This window comes from Ahaetulla prasina, chromosome 1 (assembly GCF_028640845.1).
Source record: "Ahaetulla prasina isolate Xishuangbanna chromosome 1, ASM2864084v1, whole genome shotgun sequence".
Taxonomy (NCBI): Eukaryota; Metazoa; Chordata; class Lepidosauria; order Squamata; family Colubridae; genus Ahaetulla; species Ahaetulla prasina.
Window position 1 is genome coordinate 124,927,965 of NC_080539.1, and position 22,910 is coordinate 124,950,874.

Here is a 22,910-nt window from a genome sequence, read left to right on the forward strand (position 1 = left end):
GACAGAGATTGCAAAATCATATATATGTGGGGTGTGTGTGTGTATGTATGTAGATGTATGTGTGTGGTGGAGTCTGGGCAACTGAATGGAGCTAGCAGAGTATTTAATGGCAAATGCCCTTCCTGTCTCCAGTGCAGAGTTTTGTTCTGCAGATATATTCTCAGTGTGCCCAGAGATAGAAATAGCTGCCTCTACTTAGGATCGAACTTACGGCCTCCTGATTGTGATGTGACAGCTCCACCTCTAGGCCATCACACCGTGTGTGTGTGTGTGTGTGTGTGTGTGTGTGTGTGTGTGTGTGTGTGTAATCTTTGAAAGTCACCCAATCAGTTCTCATGCTTAAGGTGGGACTAGAACTCATAGTTTCTTGGTTTCTAGGTCAGCACTTTAACCACTACATCAAACTGAAATAGTCTTGAGATCATATCATTGGTAGATTTTATTCATATAGTATATATTTCCAAGAAACAGACTATACTTACAATATAATATAGAAAAATAAATCACTATAGATAAAACATTTCATTGCCTCAATTACCATTTATTTAAAATATGTCAAAAACTAAACATAACCTACCATTAAATCAAGAATATGAATACCAACATTCATTATTTTATTAATAGCAGTATTCTGTTCAGTAATATAATACTAACGTTCTATTTACAATTAAAAAGTTGTTCAATAATTCTCATTAAGGGACCCATACGAGAAGATTGTGACTTTGGGCCAGTCATTCTCTCTCAACCAACCCACCCACCACACAGAGTTGTTGTGGGGAAAATAGGAGGAGGAAGTTGCGTTGGACACGGGTAGTGATGCTATTAGGAATTCTCACCAGGGTATTTCCAGAAGATTCTTCTTTCAGAAGACTCGTTGGATGTCCTGATGTTGATGAAAGTGATGTTTTGCATGTACAATTTGAATGTGGCAAATTATTATTGTTCTCTTCCCCTCCCCTCCCCACTTCTGTAGGGCTTGTCCTTTATATGTTGCCATTGCCAGTCTCAAAGTCAGAGTGCCTATTTGAACCAATTGTTACGGAATGTGATTCGCCAGTATTTGGGGCGCTTTCTGCTTCTGTCATCTCGAGCCGGGCATCATCCCATCTTGCTGGCGTTATGTGGTTCTGCTGCCACTCCAGAAACCATTCATCTGCACAAGACCTCTGTCCAAGTCATCAGGTAACATCCAGAAAATAAAATCAACGGTTGGCATTTGAATGTTTAATAGCTAAATTGGTGGAGGAAAAAAAGCATTGGTGTCTTTACTTTGAAAACAATACAAGCACAATATTGAAAAAAAAATGCTCAGAACTTTTTAAGCTGAAAAATATCTGGATGGATTTAATTCCATCAGAACACACCGTGTATATGTAAAAAAAACTGAGTGAAAATGCAAGCTGAAGAATATACAAACATATAATTCTTATTACTTATCTAAAGAATGATAGAATGATTTTATTTTCTTCCAGTGAAAATTATCTACAGTTCAAAGGTAATGCCCCGCCTTCTCGTCTAGGATCAGTGTTAGCATTCACTCTTGAAGCACTGCAAAGGACCAAAAGCATTGAAATATATGATGTTGAGATGTTGCTGCCTTCTGTCTTAAAGTGCCTCATATTGGTTAATGAACCACAAGGTAAACTTAGGAACTTCTGTTGCTGTCTATATAGGGGTGCATTAGAATATCAGGGTATAAGAAAAAGATCACAGACTTCATTGTACAAGGATAATATGTACGGATGGTGGTGAATATTTATTTATTATTTATTTATTATTTGTATTTTTATACCACCCTTCTCCGAAGACTCAGGGCGGTGTACAGCAAAAATAAAACATAAATATCGAAAAAAGTTTAAAATACAATAACCATTAAAAATCTGAATTCAATAAGCTGAGAATTTAAAAAATATAAAGATTTTTCCAATCTGGCAATAGACTTGTGAGTGATTAAAGGATCTTACAACTGTAGTAGATAGTTAATGTCCTGAATCAGCCACTGGCATCATTTGATCATCGATATAATCAGACCTAAATTGATGGGAAAAAAATTCTGGCATTTATTTCTTAAACTCCAAATGCTTAATTTACAACCCTAGCTACAATAATTAACTCGAGAAGAAACAGGTTCTTTACTGACATATAATGAAAAGCTTTCTAGCTGGGTAAGAGACATGCAAGGAGAAATATGACAAATACCTATTGGGTTGCTTTAGTGACAGCTAACCAGTGCTCAAGGAGGCATAAGCAGTCCTCACTTAATGACCATTTGAAGTTGCAAACTGAACAGATGGTACTTATTACTGGTCCTTGAAGTTACAGCATGGTCACATTATCAAAAATTGGGCATTTGACAGTGGGCCCGCATTTACTGCCACAATGTGCATTTCAGTTCCTCCCAACTGTCTAACACCCCCCACCCCACCCCATGTCTGCTTTTGGCCACTCTGCACTCCGCTGCCACCTACCTTTGCAGCCCCTGGCTGACATCGGTGTCTTCTTCCTCCTTCTGCACAAGCCCAGGATATATGCAGCAAGGGTGACAGAACCTTAGCTACCAAAGAGAGCTCACTGTCCCAGCGGGAGAGGAAGGAGGAAAAGCTATCACTTTCCACAGGCAGAAGAAATATGAGGTCTTCTCCTATCAGTGGCATGGTCTTTATCTAACAACTGGGACTATCGGAACTGCTGTCACCAAGCAGCAGAATCATGTGATGTTTTGTCTAACAACCGTTTTGCTTAGTGATAGAAATTCCGGTCCGAATTAGAATTGTTATATAATATAACAAGAGGAACAATATAATTGTTCCTCTTCAAACAAATTTCACAACTACGCAATCTGTCTTGAGCTCAGGTGATTAAATCAAACTGAATGTTATGCAGAACCCCTCTACCAAACTTTCAGTTCATGTGGGTTGGCTGCTTTGCCTGGAACTGTTTCCTAGGCAGAAAAGGAACAATTCTCATTGAATAAAGTCAGTGGTGAAATCCATTTTTTTTTTACTACCGGTTCTGTGGGCCTGGCTTGATGGGCGTGGTGTGGCTTGGTGGGTCTGGCAGGGAAAGGATACTGCAAAATCCCCATTCCCTCCCCACTCCTGGGGGAAGGATATTGCAAAATCTCCATTCCCATCCCACTTTGGAGCCAGCCAGAGGTGGTATTTGCTGGTTCTGCGAACTACTCAAAATTTCCGCTACTGGTTCTCCGAACTGCTCAAAATTTCCGCTACCAGTTCTCCAGAACTTGCTGGATTTCACCCCTGAATGAAGTGCTCTTTAGAACAGCTTTAACAGAATACAAAGTTAGGGTGAAATCCTGGTAGCAGCATGTCAGCCACTGCTGAATCCAGGTCCTGGATTAAGTTGCTAATCAAGATTCTCTCTAGAACAGGGCTGTCAAATTCACAGCCCGCAGGCCGGATGCGTCACGCACTGGCAATGCCCAGGCCCAGTTTAGCGAAGGGAAAGTCATAATATGTCACATGATGCCACTGTGATGACACGAGTTTGATACCTCTGCTCTAGAAAGAGAATTGCTTGGTCTCTTGTGTGGTTGCAATGACTTAATTGTCATGCTTCCAGAATATTCCTATGATGTTAATGGTAATAACCCTTGAGTTAGAGAGTACTTTTAAGATTCAAAATGTTTTAGTTTACCATTTCAACTATTTAGTTTATTGGGTAGAACAAAGGTGAGAGATAACGGTTTGTCTATGTTGTGACCTAGGCCCAAGTAGTTATTACCAGACACAATCAGTCCTAAACAAACATATTTTATTAGAACAGCTGATAATTACTTCATTCTCAACTTAGTCCAGATTGGCACCCTGCCAAAAGCTTTTCTTGGCAAGAACCACACAAAGTTCAGAAACAGAAGACGCTGACAAGAAGCAATTGTAGCAACGTTGCTTTCCTACAAAGAACCCAAGAGCCGTTGCTTCTCTTTTAAGCCTTATGGTAGGGGCCAATCATCTCCTGGCCTTACTCCCAAGTAGTCCTTTTTGCTTTAGCTGCTCTTGCTTTCTGGCAGCTCTTCACATGTGTGCTCTAGGAACAGGCTCCTCCTGTTCCTCTGCCACTCTGCTGTCTGCCTCTGGAGACTCCGGAGTCTGCGCATTGCTTTCAGATGGCCCTGGCCCCATCTCTGCCTCTGACGCAGAGGCCTCATCCGGGTCCTTCCCCTGATTCCAGGACTGACCCATTGTCCTCCCCAGTCTCCTCACTGTCTGACTTCGCTGTCTGCTCCGCAGGCTGCTGGCGGACCACAACTGTCTAAGGTTAATGTGGCGCAGTGGTTAAACTGCAGTATTGCAGGCAAACTATGCCTACAGCCTCAAGTTCAATTCTGACAGGGCTCAAGGTTGACTCAGCCCATTCTTCTGAGGTCAGTAAAGTGAGGGCCCAGATTGTTGAGGGAAATATGTAAATAATGCTGACATTGTAAACCGCTCAAACTGTAAACCACTTACAGTGCTGTAAAGTACTATGGGATGGTATATAAGCCTATTTGCTATTGCTATTTCTCATTGCTATTGTCATAGGCATGAGAAAGATGAGACCTCAACAGACCTACTAAAGCTGATACATTTTACATGTCAGGATTCTGTACAGCAAAAATTAAGAGGCTCAGACTGGTAAGACAGTCTGTTTTTAACACAGCTGTTTGCAATTACTGCAGGTTCTAGTCTCACCAGGCCCAAGGTTGACTCAGCCTTCCATCCTTTATAAGGTAGGCAAAATGAGGACCCAGATTGTTGGGGGCAATAAGTTGACTTTGTATATAAATATACAAATAGGATGAAGACTATTGCTAACATAGTGTAAGCCGCCCTGAGTCTTCGGAGAAGGGCGGGATATAAATGCAAATAATATATATATATATATATATCAAAGAGGTTGGACTTTCTCTATAATTCCATAGGCCTTAAAAGATTACTATATAAACTTGGTCTCCAGCTATTTAGTGGTCATTTATTCCATTATGTCATTAGGCACTTTCCCTTACATTCATTAGTCCTTGAGACACTCAGAATCATAATTGCCAAAAAACAATCACTCCTCCAGCCCCAATCACTTCATAAACTTCCTAGGGCTCTTTTTGATGTAGCTATTCAGAGGCTCAATGCAATTTGTCTCTCGCAGTTAAAAAACTCTCAACGGAGATACTGCAGTACTTGGTAGAAGGCTGCCAAACGAGGCCAGGAGGCGAGCTTGCCACCCAGCTGATTTCTGTGTTTAGGTAAGTAGAATAGTAGCCAACTGGCACCGAAATGATTGCAAGCATTTGACAGAAAGCATGTTCTTTTAAGCAACTAATTATCCCTAACATAATTTGATGTGGATTGTTTATATACTTTCATTCTTGGCAAGATGGTTTATTGTGTGGATTGGCCAACAAATCAGGAGGCACATCCCACCCCCTGTAGATGTTGAATCCTAGGGGGCAGATTGTCACAGTTGCAGCCGTGAAGACAAAGGAGTTTTAATGTACGTTGAAGCTTCATCTTTAAGCAGAATTATATACTGCCTTGTGAAATCCCACTGTGCATTCCTCCATCACTGCTCTCTCATTGACAAATATTCTTGATCATCTGTGGATTTGTAATAATAAATATTTAAAGACTTTGCAGGTTGTGAGATTCGAAAGTGGTAAATTAAAACTTGTACAGTGGTCCTCAGCTTACGACCACAATTGAGCCCATAACTTCCATTACCAAACAAGGCACTTGTTAAGTGATTTTTTATGAGCTTTTTTTTTTTTTGGCCACAGTTGTTAAGCAAATCGCTGCAATTTTTAGGTGAATCATGTGGCCATTAAGCAAATTTGGCTCCCCCTCCCCCATTGGCTTTGTTTTTTGGAAGCCAGCTGGGAATGGGGACCATATGACCTTAGGACAGTACAACTATCATAAATACATGCCAGTTGTCAAGTACCCAAATTTTGATCACATGACTGTAGAGATGCTACAATGGTCATGTAAAAATTATGTCACTTTTTTCAGTGTAACTTCAAACAGTCACTAAACGATAGTAAATCAAGTAACTCAAGTAACTACATGAAATTTAAGATTATTTTGCTTCACTGTTAATAGCTTGAGGTCTCCAAACCCCACAGGTAATGGAGAAGCATGAAATTCATGAGAACAAATTTTGTGTAGCATAGCAATAAATGTTACTTTTTCCTAATATTGAATGTTATCTTTCCCAAATTGGGTCCTTTCCAAGTATTTTGAAATTACACTCTCATCATGCCTTAAATAACAGTGAAATAGCCACACAGTAGAGATATCTAAAGTGCTTTGGTTTTGAAACATTACAAGCTCAGAAAGGGTTGTTTACCGTAAATGTTTCAGTATTGGCTGTCCATATTGCAAATGTTTCAAGCTCAAAACAAGATCAGAAGCCATTGGAACAGTATTGCAATGCTGTCGACAAAGTTGGATCGCCTGTTTCAAATTTAAAATTGAAATTGAAAACTAGTTTGACCTAGTCGTTAAGGTATGGACTAGAAACATTTTGTGTTGTCTAACACTAGCAACTAGAAACAGGAGACTGTAAGTTCTAGTTATCTCATAGAAATAGAAACCATCTGGTGACTTTGAACCATTTACCCTCCCTCTACGCAACTCTCAGACCTTTCCCCGTGTGGAGAAAATAGGAGGAGAGAGTATGGTGTTTGAAGTATTCACAATGAATAAAAAAATAAACAACACTTTAATGTTTTAAAATGGGATGGCTTAAATATTTTAAATTCCAAACATCTTGTACATCACTTCCATGGTAAGGTTGATTTCTTTCCATAGTCCTAGGTTGGTCATCTAAATCAGGGGTCTCCAACCTTGGCAACTTTAGGACTTGTGAACTTCAACTCCCAGAGTTCCTCAGCCAGCTGGCTTAAAATCTTAAAGATTCTTCCATCCATTTACTGTCATCTTCAAGCAAAGCCATTGCTGCATCTCAGCCAGGTTGTTCTCAGGGGATGATCCAAAAAGTCAAGATGGATTGACTACACCATTGTGGCCACCATCTTGATTTTTTAGATCATTCCCTACAGATACTCCTGATTTCAGTCATTTTATTGCTTTTCCTTCATCTAGCTACATAATACTAAACAATTCGTTTAAGAAACATGTAACTGGGCCAAATGATGCATACTGGGACAACAATTGAACCAAGATACCTCACATGGGCTAACTTAGAGAATGTGTTCAAAATGGAATTGAAATTTGGCAATTTTTTATAAAACATTTTATTTATAGCATAAACATTTTTCATGAAGCAATTTATGACATAATACAAAATGTCATAAAAACTTTCCTGTGGTGATGTTTGTGCTGCACAGTTCAACATGGGCTTGTTTTCAAAGCATATGCATCTCTAAATATCTTGCTGAATTCTTAAGAACTTTCCGGGTATAATACAAGCTCTGCCGTTGTTGAAGGCATTGACAAATCTGGGCAGGAAATAGCTCCGAAACGATGACCCAGGGGGTCACGGGTTGTCTAGTTGTGAGAAAAAAAATTGGTCTCGGATTCCTTTAGATTCACCTTCTTGCCACTGCAAGACCAATTTTACTGAGATACTAAATTTAACAATGTCATGAGCTTGCCACATTTATGTCATAGTAAATTAATTCCCTACATTTGGAGACCACACTTCATTACCCCATGACCAGATTACTGGAATGCTGCATCTTTAACAGTTTTGCTGAACTTGCCTGTATGTTTGCTTTTATTGCAAAAATGTGTAGGCCTCCTGACTTGCCAGACTTTTTATTTAGCTGTAAATATTTAACCTAATGATGTTAACTAGTGTCCATGTACAAATTCCTTGTGCCTGTTTCAGAGAATCCATTCCATGTGAAATATTTTTTTCCAGACAGATTCTAAAAGACTGAGTGCTCTGAGAAGTCATATTTAGATTTCTAAGAAGTATTGTTCTGTCAGAAACACTTACCTTCAATTATAACTGTCAGAGAAGACACTGATAGCAAGTGCAAATTGCGGGTAAAATCGCACTTCCGTTCTGAATAAAAAGGCAGATGTGATGGTTTTTAACTTGGATTCCTGATGTTCGTACTGCTGAATAGAAGATGCATTTCTTCTGTACTTTTTCCTCGTTGTACAATACCATTTTTTTTCTATGTGGTTCTTGGCTGTACACCCACCCACCCACGCATTTCCCAGATCTGTTCCAGGAGATTCCTCAAATATCCAGAGCTGTAGATTGAAAACATAAACGCTTTAGACTGCTATGCAAGACGGTTGGAATAATTGACCCTCTCATACACTTCCAGTGAGTCACATGTCAGGCTTGGAAGCCATCTTTTGCATTGGGAATTTGAGGAACTTCAAGCCCCAGAGTCTTCTTTCGTTGGGGGTGTTACTTAGAACCCTGTCATCAGAGACATAGTAACAGGGATCAGAAACAAAAGGCAGGTTTAGCTTTCCTGTCAAAGATCTCTAACTAACTTCAGCAATGAATTCAGATTAGCCCAAAATAGAAAGGTTTGTGTTGTCTTAAGTGCTGGAAAAATTGAGTTCTAATGCTGCCTTAGGCATACAGATAGTCCTTGACTTGCAACCATTTGTTTAAAGATAGTTCAGAGTTACAACATGCTGGAAAAATACCCTATATAATACCCATTATATGACCTATGACCTGTTCTTGAAGTTGCGATCATTGCACCACTACTGCAGTTACACAGTTGCAACTTGGGCACTCATCCATTCATTCAGGAGATTTATATGGCTGCCCACTCACTCTCAGTGACTCTGGGTGGCTTACAAACAATAAAAAAAAAACACAATATAACAGAAAGAAAAACAGTAACCCCTCACTCCCCTAGCAACAACACACAATCAAACAAGCCACTTGATGGGCTCCATCCCACTGAGGCAACTGGCTCACGTTTATGATGGCTGCTGTGTCCTGTGGTGATCATGTGATTCATTGGGTTGCTACCAGTTCTCCCCGGTTCAGGAGAGCCGGTAGTGGAGATGGTGAAGTGACAGCGAACCAGTTCGCTCCGACCATCATTGGGCCCTCCAGCCCGCACCTGCGCTATACCTACCTTTATTCGTGCGTGGTACTGGTGGTAACACCAGTTAGAACCCACCACTGATCATAATTTGTGATCTTCCCAGCTAACTTCCAACAAGCAATGTCAATGAGGAAAACTGGGTTCACATAATGAGCATGTGATCCACTTAATGACCAAATGGTTGTAAAATTGGATCTTCCAAAGTGTAGTCGCTTACAAGAGACTACAATGTAAATTCAGTAAGTCTCTTTCACTTGACGACTCACTTAAATATTGCATTGCTTAGGGACTGAAATCCGAGTAGCAATTGTGGTTGTAAGTCAAGGACTATCTGTAGAAGCCAAAAGAGTGATCTTGGACTAGTCACTTTGTGTCAGCCCTAGGTAAAAGGCAGCAACCTTTCCAAACAAAGAAAACTGCATTGATTTGTCCACCTAGTTGCCTGGGATCATAGGCAAAAAAAAAAAAAGTGCATACAATCAAGTAAACAGATAAAAATGCTACTGCTTCTTTTCATGATTCATGCAGAATTCAGTTAAAGAATTCAGAGAGCTCTAGTTTAGATTTGTTAAATAATTAAAGGCAAGCTGATAAGATGGCCATTAAAATAAGAATAGAATGTTTTGGCTTGGGAATTCCATTTTAAATTTAACACAGAGCTTTAATAACAATTGGTTCTGAAAGAAGTGCTTAGTGTTACTTTTGGAAAAGGCATTCCTAAGGATTAAGAAGGGCATGTTTACACAATTCTGAATAGGATTTAGTCCTTCGTTGGGATGGCTCTTGAGGATACAAGCTGGATTTTTGATAATAGCCTCAGAATTGGATGACAAAAGGACTTTTCCATCCTTGTTCTAATCTGTGATTAAGGCAAATTAGGATTTTGTGTATTGCTTTCAATTAAGTGTGTAATATACACATTTTATGTATAATAAATTATACATATATATGTTATAATTGTAAAATTATATATTTGTATACGTGTGTGTGTGTGTGCGTATATGTGTGTATGCATAGACACACACACACATAAACACTGTGTGTGGGTATATATACTGTATGTGTGTGTGTGTGTCTCACACCCATGTGCGCACATTCTCAGTGTGTACATTTGTTACTTTCCTTCTGCTTCCAGATAGCATCCATTTAGATACTCCATAGATTGTTTTTCAAATAAAAGCAAGCATTTCTTGGCCGAGCCTGTTTTCTGAAAACCAAAAAGTTATCTTTGCAATAAATACCCTTCTCTCCCCCTACAGGCAGTTTATTCAAGATTACACTACTGTGTATGATAATCAGGTTTATAGCATCTTGGAAACAGTGGCGATTCTGGACCAGTCTCTGGTCATCAGTCTGATTCCAGCTATGACTGAGGCCCTGAGGAATTCAGAGTACAAACAAGGCTTTGGCAGAAATACCTTGCAAAGGTAAGTTTGGGGATTAATGTTGCTTTAGAGCAGAGGTGTCAAACTCGATTTCATTGAGAGCCACATTAGGGTTGTGTTTGACTTCAGAAGCGGGTGGGTAGCCAGGATGGGTGTGGCCAGCTCAACATCACTCGTATCGGAGGCGCCTATGCTGGTCCAAGCGCTCTGCCAGCGAAAACAGGCTCCCAAGCTTTGTTTTCAGCTGTGACTGCCTCCTGCAACCCTCTGCCAGCGAAAACAGCTTAGGAGAGCTGCACGCAGCCCTCCCAAGCTCCATTTTCGCTGGCAGAGGCACCACAGGCCAGTCCTTCACTGTTTCCAGGGTGGCTCTGCAGGCCAGATCTAAGCATCCCACAGGCCAGATCCAGCCCCCGGGCCTTGAGTTTGATACCCCTGGTTTAGAGCAACAAAGAGATGTCTACTCGTTCTTTCCAAAAGCTTTTTTGAAGGATGGTACATATTTCTTTCAGGCAGAAGTTATTCACAGTTCTTTCCGCTTAGTTCTTTCATATATAGAGATTACAATTTGGATTCCCTCCCCTGCCCCCAATTTGATTTCCTGTTTTCAGTTTCCACACAAATGCAGCAGTAAATGGATGTCGGAATCATCACAACGCCTTTTGTTGTGTGAACTCCATAATAAGGGTTCCCTAATCAATATGCATTGCGGGTTTGAAACTCTTGCTGTAAGAAATATGTTAGGGTACTAGGTACCCTAATACTGAGCTACTATGGGATAGAGATATGAAAAAATAAGCTTTCTGAACTGAAAGAAAATTGTGTGCTTTTAGTAAGGCCCTGTGATTTTAATCACAAATCAATTGTCATTTTATTGAATATGAAATGACCCTTGCTCTAAACTGGTGCAGTTTTAATCTTTTTGAGATGATGTTATCTTATGGAATGGAAGTGGAAAACAAAGCCAATTTTGTCTTCTTTTAACTTCCTTTACTTGTTTCCTAAGTGCAGACAAATTGACAGCAACATAATACAAATATACAATTCCTGTTGCTAGTTAGCTCTCTCGGTTATTCTGATACGTTTTTCTTTCTGGTTGTAAAATAATAACGTACAAACTTTGAATTACTCTGCCTGGACGAAAAGACCATTCAACAGGTTCTTATTTGTATGCCTGCTTATTTGGGCCCTCTTCTTTTTAATGACTACATTCTATGTGTTTGGAAATGCATATTTGGTCCAAGATGCCTTGATTAGGTGCCCACATTATGTAACTAAAATTGGATTGTGAGTATAGTATATGTTGCTCAAAACAAGTGGTGCTCCTTCTCAAACAACCCAAAAGGACTTAGCTGAAATTGTGAATGTATATTCTGGAAATTCTGCATTTTTATTTGGTCATCTCTTCCAGGTTTTTCCGATGTCTGTTTCTCAGTTTAGATTACACCCTGCAGTCTTCATATCTACTCATACCTGTTTTTGAGGTGCTCTTTAAAGCAGGGCTATCAAATTTCATTGAGGGCTGCATCAGGGTTGTGTTTGACCTCGGAGGGCCAGGGGTGGGCGTGGCCGGGTGGGCGTGGCCAGTTTGACGTCACTCGTGTCGGGGGCATCTGTGGTGGCCAAGTACTAAGGCAGGACTTCCCTGAGACTCTCTCTCACTGTTGTAATCTCCTTCCCTCCTTCCTTTTCTTCTTTTTCCTTCCCTCTTCAGTCTCCTTTCTTCTTCCTTCCCCTCTTTCCTTATTTTTCCTTCCATGCTCTCTTCCCATCTTTTTCTTTGTTTTTCCTCTTTTCCTTTCCTGTCCCTTCTTGGATGCTCAAATGCAAAAAGGGAAACATTCCTCCTTTTGTTTTGTTTTTAATTTGTTTTGTTTTTAGTTTGTGCCCCTCCTATAGCCCTCTGCCAGCAAAAATGGAGGGCCCCCCCTCCCCTCATGCCCTGTTTTCGCTGGCAGAGACACCGTGGACTGGTCCTTTTCTGTTTCCAGGCCGGCCCCGCGGTCCAGATCTAAGCACCCCGCGGGTCAGATCCAGCCCGCGGGCCTTGAGTTTGACACCCCTGCTTTAAAGAGAAAAGTGGGGAAAGAATATTTTAAATAAATGAATTGGACATAAGTATTTTATAAGCTGGATAGCGAACACTTTATAAGAAGAAAGGATTTCTTTTGGACTGTTCCCGATGATGATTAGAGAATGTAAATCTAGAAAGAGAGATCGGTACTCTGAAACTTGTTTTAAATGGAAATTCTCTCATAGCCATTCACAATAGTGAGCCTGACTTCTGTAGCAGAACTTTTGCCAAGTAACAGCTCCTCTAATTCTAGATCAATATGCCTGAGAATTATAGAGGTATAAACTAAAACATCTGTTAATGTAGTGACATTAACAGTAAGGGAAGAGGTTGATATAATGCTTAGAATTGTCATGCTCTCAAACTGTTGCTTTAATAACTAAAAAAAACAAATCTAAAATAGTAATAATCTCATGATTTGCACTAAACAGTACAAAATTATAGGAAAAAAAGACTGTCAATTTGCTTACAATACAGAAAGAATGACATGCCTGATTCTTAAGTTCTGTGATACTAGTTTTAATTAAAATGTTATATCGTTTATTTGTTTTCCTTCTTAACAGAGAAGCCTACAAAAGACTTTTATCTCACCTCACAGAGCCTGGACAAATGGAGATACTGAAACTGGAAAATGAGTCCTATTAGCAGCATGTTGACTGGTTTGTGTGTGTGTGTTTGTGTGTTGAGAGAGAGAGGGAGAGGGAGATGTTCCATAGAATAGTTCTTAATGCAGACAACACATTTCCTGTGTATAGGTACATAATGTTTCTGCATATTTTTTATAAGCAGATGTGATGTAATATTTTAAAACTTCAAACAACATATACAGAATACCCTGAATGTTGTTGTTTTTTTCATTTCACATGAACATTAGGTGCCATTACAATCTATCAGAACTAGAAAGCTATGCCAAGAATAAAAAGGTGTTATATTCTAAATACTAAAAAGAAATGGGAAACACAATCTCCGACAGTATTTTTTTCCTGGTCCAGTAAACCAGCACTCTTGCTTTCACGTCTTTCAATTTGACATCTTGAATGTTTTGCACGCCAACCCTTCACATGAGCAAGGCCAGGATGAGGTGAAGAAACTTGAGTACCTTATGTTAACAGAAGATCTTATGTAAGCATTGGGTGGAATGGTAAGAGCTGTCCTAGCATTGCCCCCGTTTTAAAATCTGTAAACGTGTATTGCTGAATTCGACCTCTGACCCTTTCTGTGTTATCCTTATACTTGCTTGAGCTGTGTTCCTATTCTTGAATACCAAGAACTGATTCAATAATGAGAACTGCTCACCAGGTCACTGTATTGCTGTATGGATTCTCATCCAATAAATTATGCAATTGCCACATCTGGCAAGTAGACCCTTCATTTTAAGTAGGCTGCTATATTGACTCAGTGGCAGAACTGGTGAAATGAAATTTTTTCAGTTACTAACCAGAGACTTTTTTTGTGTGCCCATCAATTATTGTCACAAAAACCTCCTCCTAGTCTTTTTTGAGAGCATTTTCTATTGTTAGGGTTTTATTATGTAAAGATAGCAGATTATCTCTTCCCTAACTCAACTATTATTACATCAGGTCCTACAGGAACTAAAAGCTTCTTTTAGGCTACTTAATAGTGTGGCGCCAAAACCTTCTTTTCATTTATGAAAGAGACTTACTGAATTTAAATTGTAGTTTCTTGTAAGCAACTACATTTTGGAAGAGTTTAATTCAGTTCAAAAGGCCTTCATTTCTAAAAGGCTTTCTTTAAAAACCTTCAGGTGAGATGCTTTCAAAATCTGAGTCTTTACCTTTCAGTAGAAACGCGAAACAGAAATACGCCTTTTGAATTAAATTTTTGAATGGGAAGCCTTTGATTTGTAGGAAAATAGGAGTTACAGTATAACATCTTGTTTAACCAAACAGCCTTTTATTGGAAATATAATTAATACTTAGCTGAGATATTTAAAGATTTTTATGAGTCTCCATTCATGAAAAATTACTCTTGAATGAGGAGTCAGTTGAAAGATTTATTAACACATCTTTTTAACATTATATTATATGATCGCTGGCAGTGATCATTTGCCTGTGGATTCAGGGAACAGATATATCTAATTATTGCAGAAAAGCTTTATAAATCTGCATTGGCTGATTATCTTGAGAAGTAGTGGAGAAAATTTGAACAATTGCAGAGTGCACATGACATGGCAAAATATATATGGCAGTAATATACGGAAATATATAAAATGTTAAAATTTAATTGGGTACATAAAAAGTCCCAAGTGCTTTATGTTTATTTTATGATTCTATTTTAAATAACTGCTTTTATGACAAATTCCTTTATAAAGTTTAGAGCCACAATATTAATTCACTTATTTCCAAAGAGATGAATTCAGTTTTAGATAGAAATGTCTAATTCTGATTTAAATTCTGCTTATTGAGTGAAGGTTTAATTACTGAATTCAGTGTGACCATTCAAAGGCTTATTAGATTGTAAACCATAGTAAATCTTTTTATCATAATGTTCAGTTGTTGTTTGCGTCAGGTTATATAAGCCATGGGTATAAATCGTAGTCAAGAAGTCCTGAGCAGAGGACTTAATGTGCAATTAGAAAGGAGACCTTTCAAAGATTCAAGAAAAGAAGGAGATGAATGTTACTTTGATTCCTTGATTCCTTTGCAACCATGAAGTCTTTCCCTATGCCCTAAGTTATATAGATAAGTTACAAGCCTGATCTTAGACCTATTATCCTTGATCAACCTTGCTCTTTCTTTTTATATTTAGATAGAATATGAAAGTGTAAGTCAGGGGTCTCCAACCTTGGCAACTTTAAGACTTGTGGACTCCATGCTGGCTGAGGAACTCTGGGAGTTGGAGTCCACAAGTCTTAAAGTTGCTAAGGTTGAAGACCCCTGGTGTAGGTGATTAAGGCTGGCTTTTAGAGAAAGAGCTTAAGATCAATATATTCTAGCTATTCCCAAAATTCCCAAAATGAAGTTTGGACTCAGACAAATTAGGCAACAGATGCAATCCTGACCTTAGTCCTACTCAATGTATACATATAGATAGCCAGTTTGGGCTAATGGTTAAGGTAAAAAACTGGGAGGCTGTGAATTCTAGTCTTGCCTCAGGCATGAAAGCCAACCGGGTGATTTGAGGCCAGACGTTCTCAGCTCAGCCACCTCACAGGATGATTATGGGGAAAATAAGGGGACAAAAGAGAACTAGATACATTCACCTCCTTGAGCTTCTTATAAATAGTAAAAGCAGGATAAAATAAATAAGTCCTTTAAAATATGCTTATTAGTAGTGAAATGTGTATTCCCTAAACTTCATAGAAAGCTCAGGATGATGTGATAGGTCTCAGATTTTTCTGCCAAGGTAAATTCTACCCTCTACCTATTTGATAGGAACCTCCCCATTTGCACTTTCAGTAGTCAGAATGCAGATACAGAAAGCCAATTTTAGAATTTTTGCTGCCACCGTTTTGAAGATTCAGTCCCATTAAAATTTCTTATTTTGGATTTTATGTGTTAACCGTTATAGCGCTTCATTTGTATTTTATGTATTACAGCATGCATTTAAATGATAGAACCTGTCTTTTTCCCTCCTTGTAGGCTTTTTGTTAATGCTGTGTATTTCAATGTACTTCTAATCCCCCTGCAAATAGAAAGAATCTGGCCACCAATACGATCCACTTTCATTTTAGCAATGAAGAAGAAAGCATCCAGTATGCACATAAATTGCTCAGTTTCTTAACCATCCAACAATTTTCTATGATATTGCATAAATTGTTGAAAATTCATACTAATTGCCATCATTTACAATTATAGGCAAGTCCGTTTTGTCAAATTCTGTATTTTTTTATTGTTGGAAAGATGAAGATGTGTCTTAAATTACTTGAGAGTTTTATTTCACATAAGTGATGAGGTATTTTGTCTTATTACAAAAGCTTCTGAGATCCAGGGGGTGAAAGATGTACCTTCATCATGGAATGAAGCATTTTGTTAAAAAATCTAAATGGTATTTATAAAGTCTTTCTTCCCTAGCAGGTTATTCTAGGTACAACATACTCACCTAAATGGAACAATTCAGCAAGAAAACAGGTGTCTGTGCTGTACTCATATTTTTATTAATAATTTCTTTGCTAAATAAACTTGGATGTCTATGAAGGAAGATAGATATACCAAAATTAACTGTGACAAGCATGAAAATGGTTAGGAAGCAAACAGCTTCAGGCGTTCCATGTGCTCATCAGATCTCTGTACCAAGGGCATTTGACAATGTTTGATAATGGAGTTTTACTTTCCTTGTGTGCCTTGCACAAAATCGTAGGTACAATTCCACAGAATGTGAGATTACAGACATCAGTAAAAAATGTATTACATTTTTGTTGTATTTCATTAAGCTGCACTAGAAAACTCCCAGCTTTCTTTTTTCATAGCTAGTTGATGTATGTAGTTGGTTTGTTGAAATTAGCTTGGATAAAAGCTATCATTAATGTAGATTATTCCAGGTCAGCCACTTAGTTAAGTGGTACCACACTTTATTTTGGGGTAGTAGCACTACAATATATTTTCTTTCCTGTTCCATAAGAAAAGCAAGCATACTGAGAATCCAAGAACATAACAGCCTTGCAAATCTTAGCAGAAGACAGATGCTTTGTTAAAGAGCCAGAAATAAATGTAGAAATACATCCTTAAGGATTTTTAAATCAATCTTTGACAGAAAAAAAATGTATCATATGCAGACTTTGTTTAGAGCTGAATATTACTCCTAGTACCAGTAATAGTAATGCCATCAAAGATGTTACTTTATAACCCCCATTTTCAGTTGGCTTTTCCTTGATATGATTTTGAAGTTTTAACCATTGCTGTACAGTAGTATATTTGACCAGGTCTTGATACTGTTAAAATGACAAGTGCAAAAGACTAAGAGTGTCTTAGAGGGGGACTACAATTGTCCTGTACAGAGAAAATGAATATGGCTGTATATTTGACATATTGTTAGGTTTAACAATATGTGGCTGCATGGAGGCCACTCAGAACTATACTATAGTCATTAACCTTCCAATTAAACTGACAAGTTTCTTAAGTACTATAAAGCCAAAGGTGGGAAGTTGCTGTAATCCAGATATTTCAGGCTCCAGATCCCACAAATCTTTGCAAGACCAATGCTCAGTTAGTTTGTAGAACTGTAATCTAAACTATCTAGAAAGAACCATTATCCCAACATCTGGGACATTTTCACATTTACTCTTGGGTGAGGTTGCATTTAAACAGGATCCCCCCTTGGACTCCCATCTACACCTCCAAGGTTAAGTGGTTGCTATGGCCAGAAAGATTTTTGTACTGATAAGTTTTCCTCAACTAGCTATGACCAGAAGGCTTAGACAATTGCAACATGCTACAAATGAGGGGACCCTTGAAGACAATCAGTATAAATGCAGCAAGGTGAACTGTAATAAGTGTTTCACATTACCTCCACCTTACAGAGGAAGTGTGCCATTTGTGTAGAAGCATCCCCTTTTTTTGGAACAACCCACAACTGAGATACATAGGGTTCCCATCCTTCAAACATTCCATAAGTTTCTGAAGACCAGGACTTCATCTGTGTTTATGGTGTCGGCGGAGCCCTTGGCAATGTTTTGGATGTTATTAATGTGGGACTTGCTTTTTGGAGTCCAAGTATGAAATCTAAAACAATAATACACTTTTGGTTGTTAATGTCAATAAAGATGCTTAAAAACTGCATATATGTGCAAATTTCCTGTGATTTCTGAAGTTGGTTTACTGCATAGAGAAACAGCACCAATATGTGCTCCACTGCTTTGTTAGAAACTCAAATAGTTACTGTATGAAAATACATTTTATGAATATGAATATAAACAAAAATGCACTAAAAGAAATGCAGTAAATAGTGGAAAATGTTATTTTTATTGTAGACTATGCACATATGCCAGTAATGTTGAATGGAGGCACATTTGTTTGAAATTCTTCATCTATTGATTTGTTTTATACCTCAGCATATTCAAGCATGCAGGTTACGAATTTGCAGTGGGTACACAATTATCAATGTGGTATCTCTTTCAAATAAATGTCAAAATATGTAAGAAATTGTTCATGAAGTTATTAATGATAAAAAATATTACTGTAGATACCCTGCATATATTAAAACAGATTGTGAGAAGTGTAAAATGGCAGTTTCCTATTTTTTTTCAAGATTCAGGCATTCATTTTAGTTATTTTATTTATCGCATTTCTATACTTCCCCTCTCACTTAAGTGACTCTTGAATGAATTAAAAATTCATAATGTATTAATATGAAATTATAATGCCTAAACAACTGGAAATATTGTGAGACGTATGATTTTTCAGAATGAGCTCAAGCCTCATACTAACAGTTCTTGAAAAGGGGATAAATAGGAAATTACAGCCATGTTTTACCCTCTTTTTTTTATATAATCATCATTGTTCCTTGAAGAGAATGTGTGTCACAGTTATTTGAAGATCTAGGTTCAGTCCCTGGTATCTTAAGGACTCAAGTAGTGACATATTTTTATATCTACGGTAGATAAGATACTTGATGTAAAGCTGGCTGCTGTGCTTCAAGATGGTGGAAGAAAAATTATCTGTCAAAGAAACTTGGGGAAAGGGGAATGTTCCATGCACCAAATGTCTGGCCAGTCACAATGTTCCTGACTATAGAGAAATGTGAGGAAGTAATATGGCATTTCCCACCCCCAATCTCCATAAATTCATCCATTTTGATTTAAGTTTCAAGATTTCTTCGTTTCCTGTGTTTCATTTATGCTAAAGTCATTAATTGCTAATTATGACATTTGGCTTTCATGAAATTTCACACACCCCTTACTTGATATCAAATTATTGGTTTTGAAAAATCTAAATATATAATTGCCAAAACTTACAATGATAATTCTTGGATAATAATTCTACATTTTCAGGTACAGGTTACCAAGATTGCATATGATTAGCAATTTAGAAGATCGCCAACTGCTGTTGTAAATTAAGTTGGGCTTCTTCATTGTCGGAAAGCACTGGGAATGTTGTTTTCATTGCTTGTGAAGTAAATACCCAGCCAATCTTACACTTACTACATTTCTTGGTTCACTTCTTTGGTCTTAGCTATAATGATACATCAAACAACAGAAGACTAAAATAATATGTAACCGAGTAACGAAAATATTGCCTTTGGTGTTTTTGGTTATGAAAACTTAAGAACTGGATCTTGTGTAGTAACTACACAAAATAGCTTCAAAAGCTGGAAAAGAAAAATCATAATTATCCAGCCAGACGTATTTGAATCCTTTTGGAGAAAACTTGGAACATGCAGCAATCAGCTTTACAGTGGTATGCAAAATGCTTCACATAAAATTGAAATTCCCTGTTTTGAGTTCAATTTTTTTCCTCCAAATTTGAAATGAACATTTTTTTTTTATCGCCCTAAAAGCCTTTGTGCTCAAATCACTTCTGGGATTGGTTGATCTAGTTCATTTCAAACTTGAAACAGATCCTCTTAAATTTACATCAATCTAAATTCAACATTTTTGTAAATCCCTTACAGTTTTACTCCTTTAAAATTTACTCTGATAAGGTTGATAAGTATTGCTTCCTAAACAAGCTTTTTAATTTTAAAAATTCAGGATGATGTTTAGGTATTAGCTGTTACAACTAAAAATAGTAAAATTAAACTTTATTTTCTCCAATATGTTAAAAAAATATGGTTTCCAGACCTCACTTAGGAAACAACAATGCAAGATAACATACATGGTCCAAGTAGCAAGTCCTGTTGTCACTCTGGCTTTATGAGATCTCCTTTATAGTGCCACGTTTGCCTTTTCCACAAGTAAAACTATATCTATGTGACTCCAATTTTTAGCCCGTGTCTGATCTGTGAGGCAAGTATGAGAAATAGCCAGTAGGTTACAAGCACCTTTGCAAGTAAGAGTTGTTGACACAACAGTATGTATTTTCAACAGTTCTAATTCCAAGGACAAAACCCCAAGAAAAAACCTTCAAGAATTCAACAGTCCAAGCGCCTTGTAGCTTGTTAGCCCACATTCTGAAAGGTGGAATTCTTTAAATTTCCTTTGCATACTTTTTTGCAAGGCAGTGAAAATGACAGAAACAAGGAGCAAGGGATTAAAGTGCAAAAAAATGTTTTTTGGAATACTTGGAGAAAGATTCTTAATAGGCAAACATAGTAAAAGCCACTTGAAGACCAGAGACCGGTGTAATTCTGCCACCTTTTGTTGCTTTTTGGCTTCTACTGCACTTAATACAAGGTTAGATTCCACAACCTTTCATTTTGTTGATGTAAAGACACAATCAGGATGAATGAAGTAGCTTGTTCTCTTGTGGCCAGGTTCCTTTTCTCATACATTGCCCATCTTATGATGAGGCACTTGCAAAGGCTGCAGGTTTGGGCATGTGGCGTAAGGAGCAGGAAGAAAACAGGCTGCAATTCCATTTGAAGCAAAAGGCAGGGAAGGCCCATAGAAAACTTCTTCTTTTCCTTCCTTACTAACATCCAGCACCTGTGTAAGGAAAAATAGCAATCACACTTAGACTTATATATTGCTCTACAGTGCTTTACAGCTCTCTGGGTGGTTTACAGAGTCAACGTATTATTTCCAACAATCTGTGTCCTCATTTTACCAACCTCGGAAGGATAAAAGGCTGAGTCAACCTCGAGCCAGTCAGGATTGAACTCCTGGCAGTGGGCAGACTTAGCCTGCAATACTGCATTCTAACCACTGCGTCACCCATGGTTAAAATTAAGTCTGCTATTTTATTCAAAGCAAACTACAAAACCTCATATAAGAAATATCAAAGGTGAGGCCCCATTTAGGTTGTGGTTCCTTTGAGTCAATGTTGACTCCTGGCTACTGCCAGGACAATTCTCTGCAGTTTTCTTGGCCAGGTTTTCAGAAGAGGTTTGCCCATTGCCTTCTTCCTAGAGCTGAGAGAATGAGTGGCCCAAGAGCATACAGTTGGCTTTGAGACCTAAGTGGGGCAGCAACTCACAAATTTCTAACCCGGTGCCTTGAACACTAGACCAGACTGGCTTTCTATGCACTGTGGATTATATAATTAAAATGAACATTGTATACTATTCAAAAAACTACTGGATATTTTAAAAAAACACCTAAAGCTAAGTGATATTCTAAAAAATTCAAGTATACAGTGAAGCTGTAATATTCATGCCATTATTTTTAATCAGAAATTCACCAAAAAGCTCCTTGGTGATCTAAAGTATCCGATTAAGTACACTTAATATAAAACTGCACATGGCTACATCATTATGCATCCCACTTAAACATTTTCATAAAAATAATTAGCGAAAGGGTCCAATAGTTTTCTTAAATCTTTTCTTGTTCCTATTCCTCACCAAAGCATGCCTCATCAGAACAATTTGAAAGCTATCAAAAGGACAGTTACCTGGATACATGCTGAGGGTTCATTTGTCCAAATTGAGTAGCCACCAACTAAATATATTCTGCCATTGTGCACAGCCACTCCAGATTCATTCTGGCCTGATAAAGAGAAAAATAAACCATGAATTTCATTAACTTACTATTAAACGTCAGAATGCCTTTACAGCACAATGCCACACATCTAATGCTGTGACAGTCTCAGTTAATTTTAACTTGACATGCACAAGGAGACTGTATATTTTTCTGCAAATGCAATACATGTTTGTCCCGCCAGCTGATTCTTTAAAAGTTTCTTCTGGATGGAATTTTGCATGCAACTATGTTTAGTAATGTTAGGTATACCATATAAGGTGCAAGGCACTGTAGTGGTCATGAAGACTGAGATCTCTTGAGAGGAAAAAAGTTCCAAATCAAGCTCAACGGGTGATTTAATCAGTTAATAGGGTTAGCGACCACTTCCCCCATCTACTCCATTTCCAATCATCCCCAAGTCTTTTCTGCCCCCGCCCCCCCGGTGGTGTTGGTTGGGTGGCCGGGGCTCAGGATCCCAGGGTAGATTTATGAGAATTGGTTTAATGTCAAGGCGAACCCAAGCAAATCAGAACTCTGAAACTAGGATCCTTCCTCAAAGGTCTTCTTTATTGAGTATATCATATCGGCACAGCTTCAAAGGAAAACCAACTCTAAATCTTTCCCACAGCTTCAGTATAATTAAAATAAGAAATATCCCATCCCCAAATGTCACAGATCACATTGGCCAATTGGGTTAATAGGGCTCTCCAGGCACTCCTTCCCCAACCTTACCTGTTGACAGTAGAGAGATGATCTTGGTTCTCAAGAGAAAGCTTTCAGTTTTGTCTGGAAAGGCATTCTAACCCCCTTCCCCCCCTTCCCTTTCTGTGTGGCAACTGAGGAAAGGAAAAATGGCTGCTGCCAGGTTCGGTTTGAAGTTGACACATGGACTGT

At 38.2% G+C, this 22,910-nt stretch overlaps 2 protein-coding genes and 1 long non-coding RNA gene across 8 annotated transcripts in view; 1 reads left to right on the plus strand and 2 right to left on the minus strand.

The window, feature by feature from the left end:
* MMS22L (MMS22 like, DNA repair protein) overlaps window positions 1–18,624 on the plus strand; it is a 90,542-nt gene extending 71,918 nt beyond the window's left edge. For 2 of the 3 annotated variants that reach the window (XM_058175007.1, XM_058175001.1), the window contains 5 exons: window positions 974–1,182; window positions 1,473–1,639; window positions 5,143–5,239; window positions 10,303–10,470; window positions 13,066–18,624. In XM_058175007.1, coding sequence (XP_058030990.1) covers window positions 974–1,182; window positions 1,473–1,639; window positions 5,143–5,239; window positions 10,303–10,470; window positions 13,066–13,147 — 723 coding nt within the window. In that variant the 3' untranslated portion in view covers window positions 13,148–18,624. The remainder of the gene's footprint in view (window positions 1–973; window positions 1,183–1,472; window positions 1,640–5,142; window positions 5,240–10,302; window positions 10,471–13,065) is intronic. The other variant, XM_058174993.1, reaches the window with a different exon arrangement.
* Window positions 1,164–8,067, minus strand: LOC131194269 (uncharacterized). The gene is made up of 3 exons (XR_009154137.1): window positions 7,957–8,067; window positions 1,965–2,031; window positions 1,164–1,231 (listed from the first exon to the last, which is right to left on the minus strand). It is a non-coding gene; the product is annotated as an uncharacterized LOC131194269 (long non-coding RNA).
* A 10-nt stretch (window positions 18,625–18,634) lies between the features above and the next one.
* KLHL32 (kelch like family member 32) overlaps window positions 18,635–22,910 on the minus strand; it is a 98,155-nt gene continuing 93,879 nt past the window's right edge. For all 4 annotated transcript variants that reach the window (XM_058175016.1, XM_058175027.1, XM_058175036.1 and 1 more), the window contains 2 exons: window positions 21,949–22,043; window positions 18,635–21,044 (listed from right to left, as the gene is read on the minus strand). In XM_058175016.1, coding sequence (XP_058030999.1) covers window positions 20,883–21,044; window positions 21,949–22,043 — 257 coding nt within the window. In that variant the 3' untranslated portion in view covers window positions 18,635–20,882. The remainder of the gene's footprint in view (window positions 21,045–21,948; window positions 22,044–22,910) is intronic.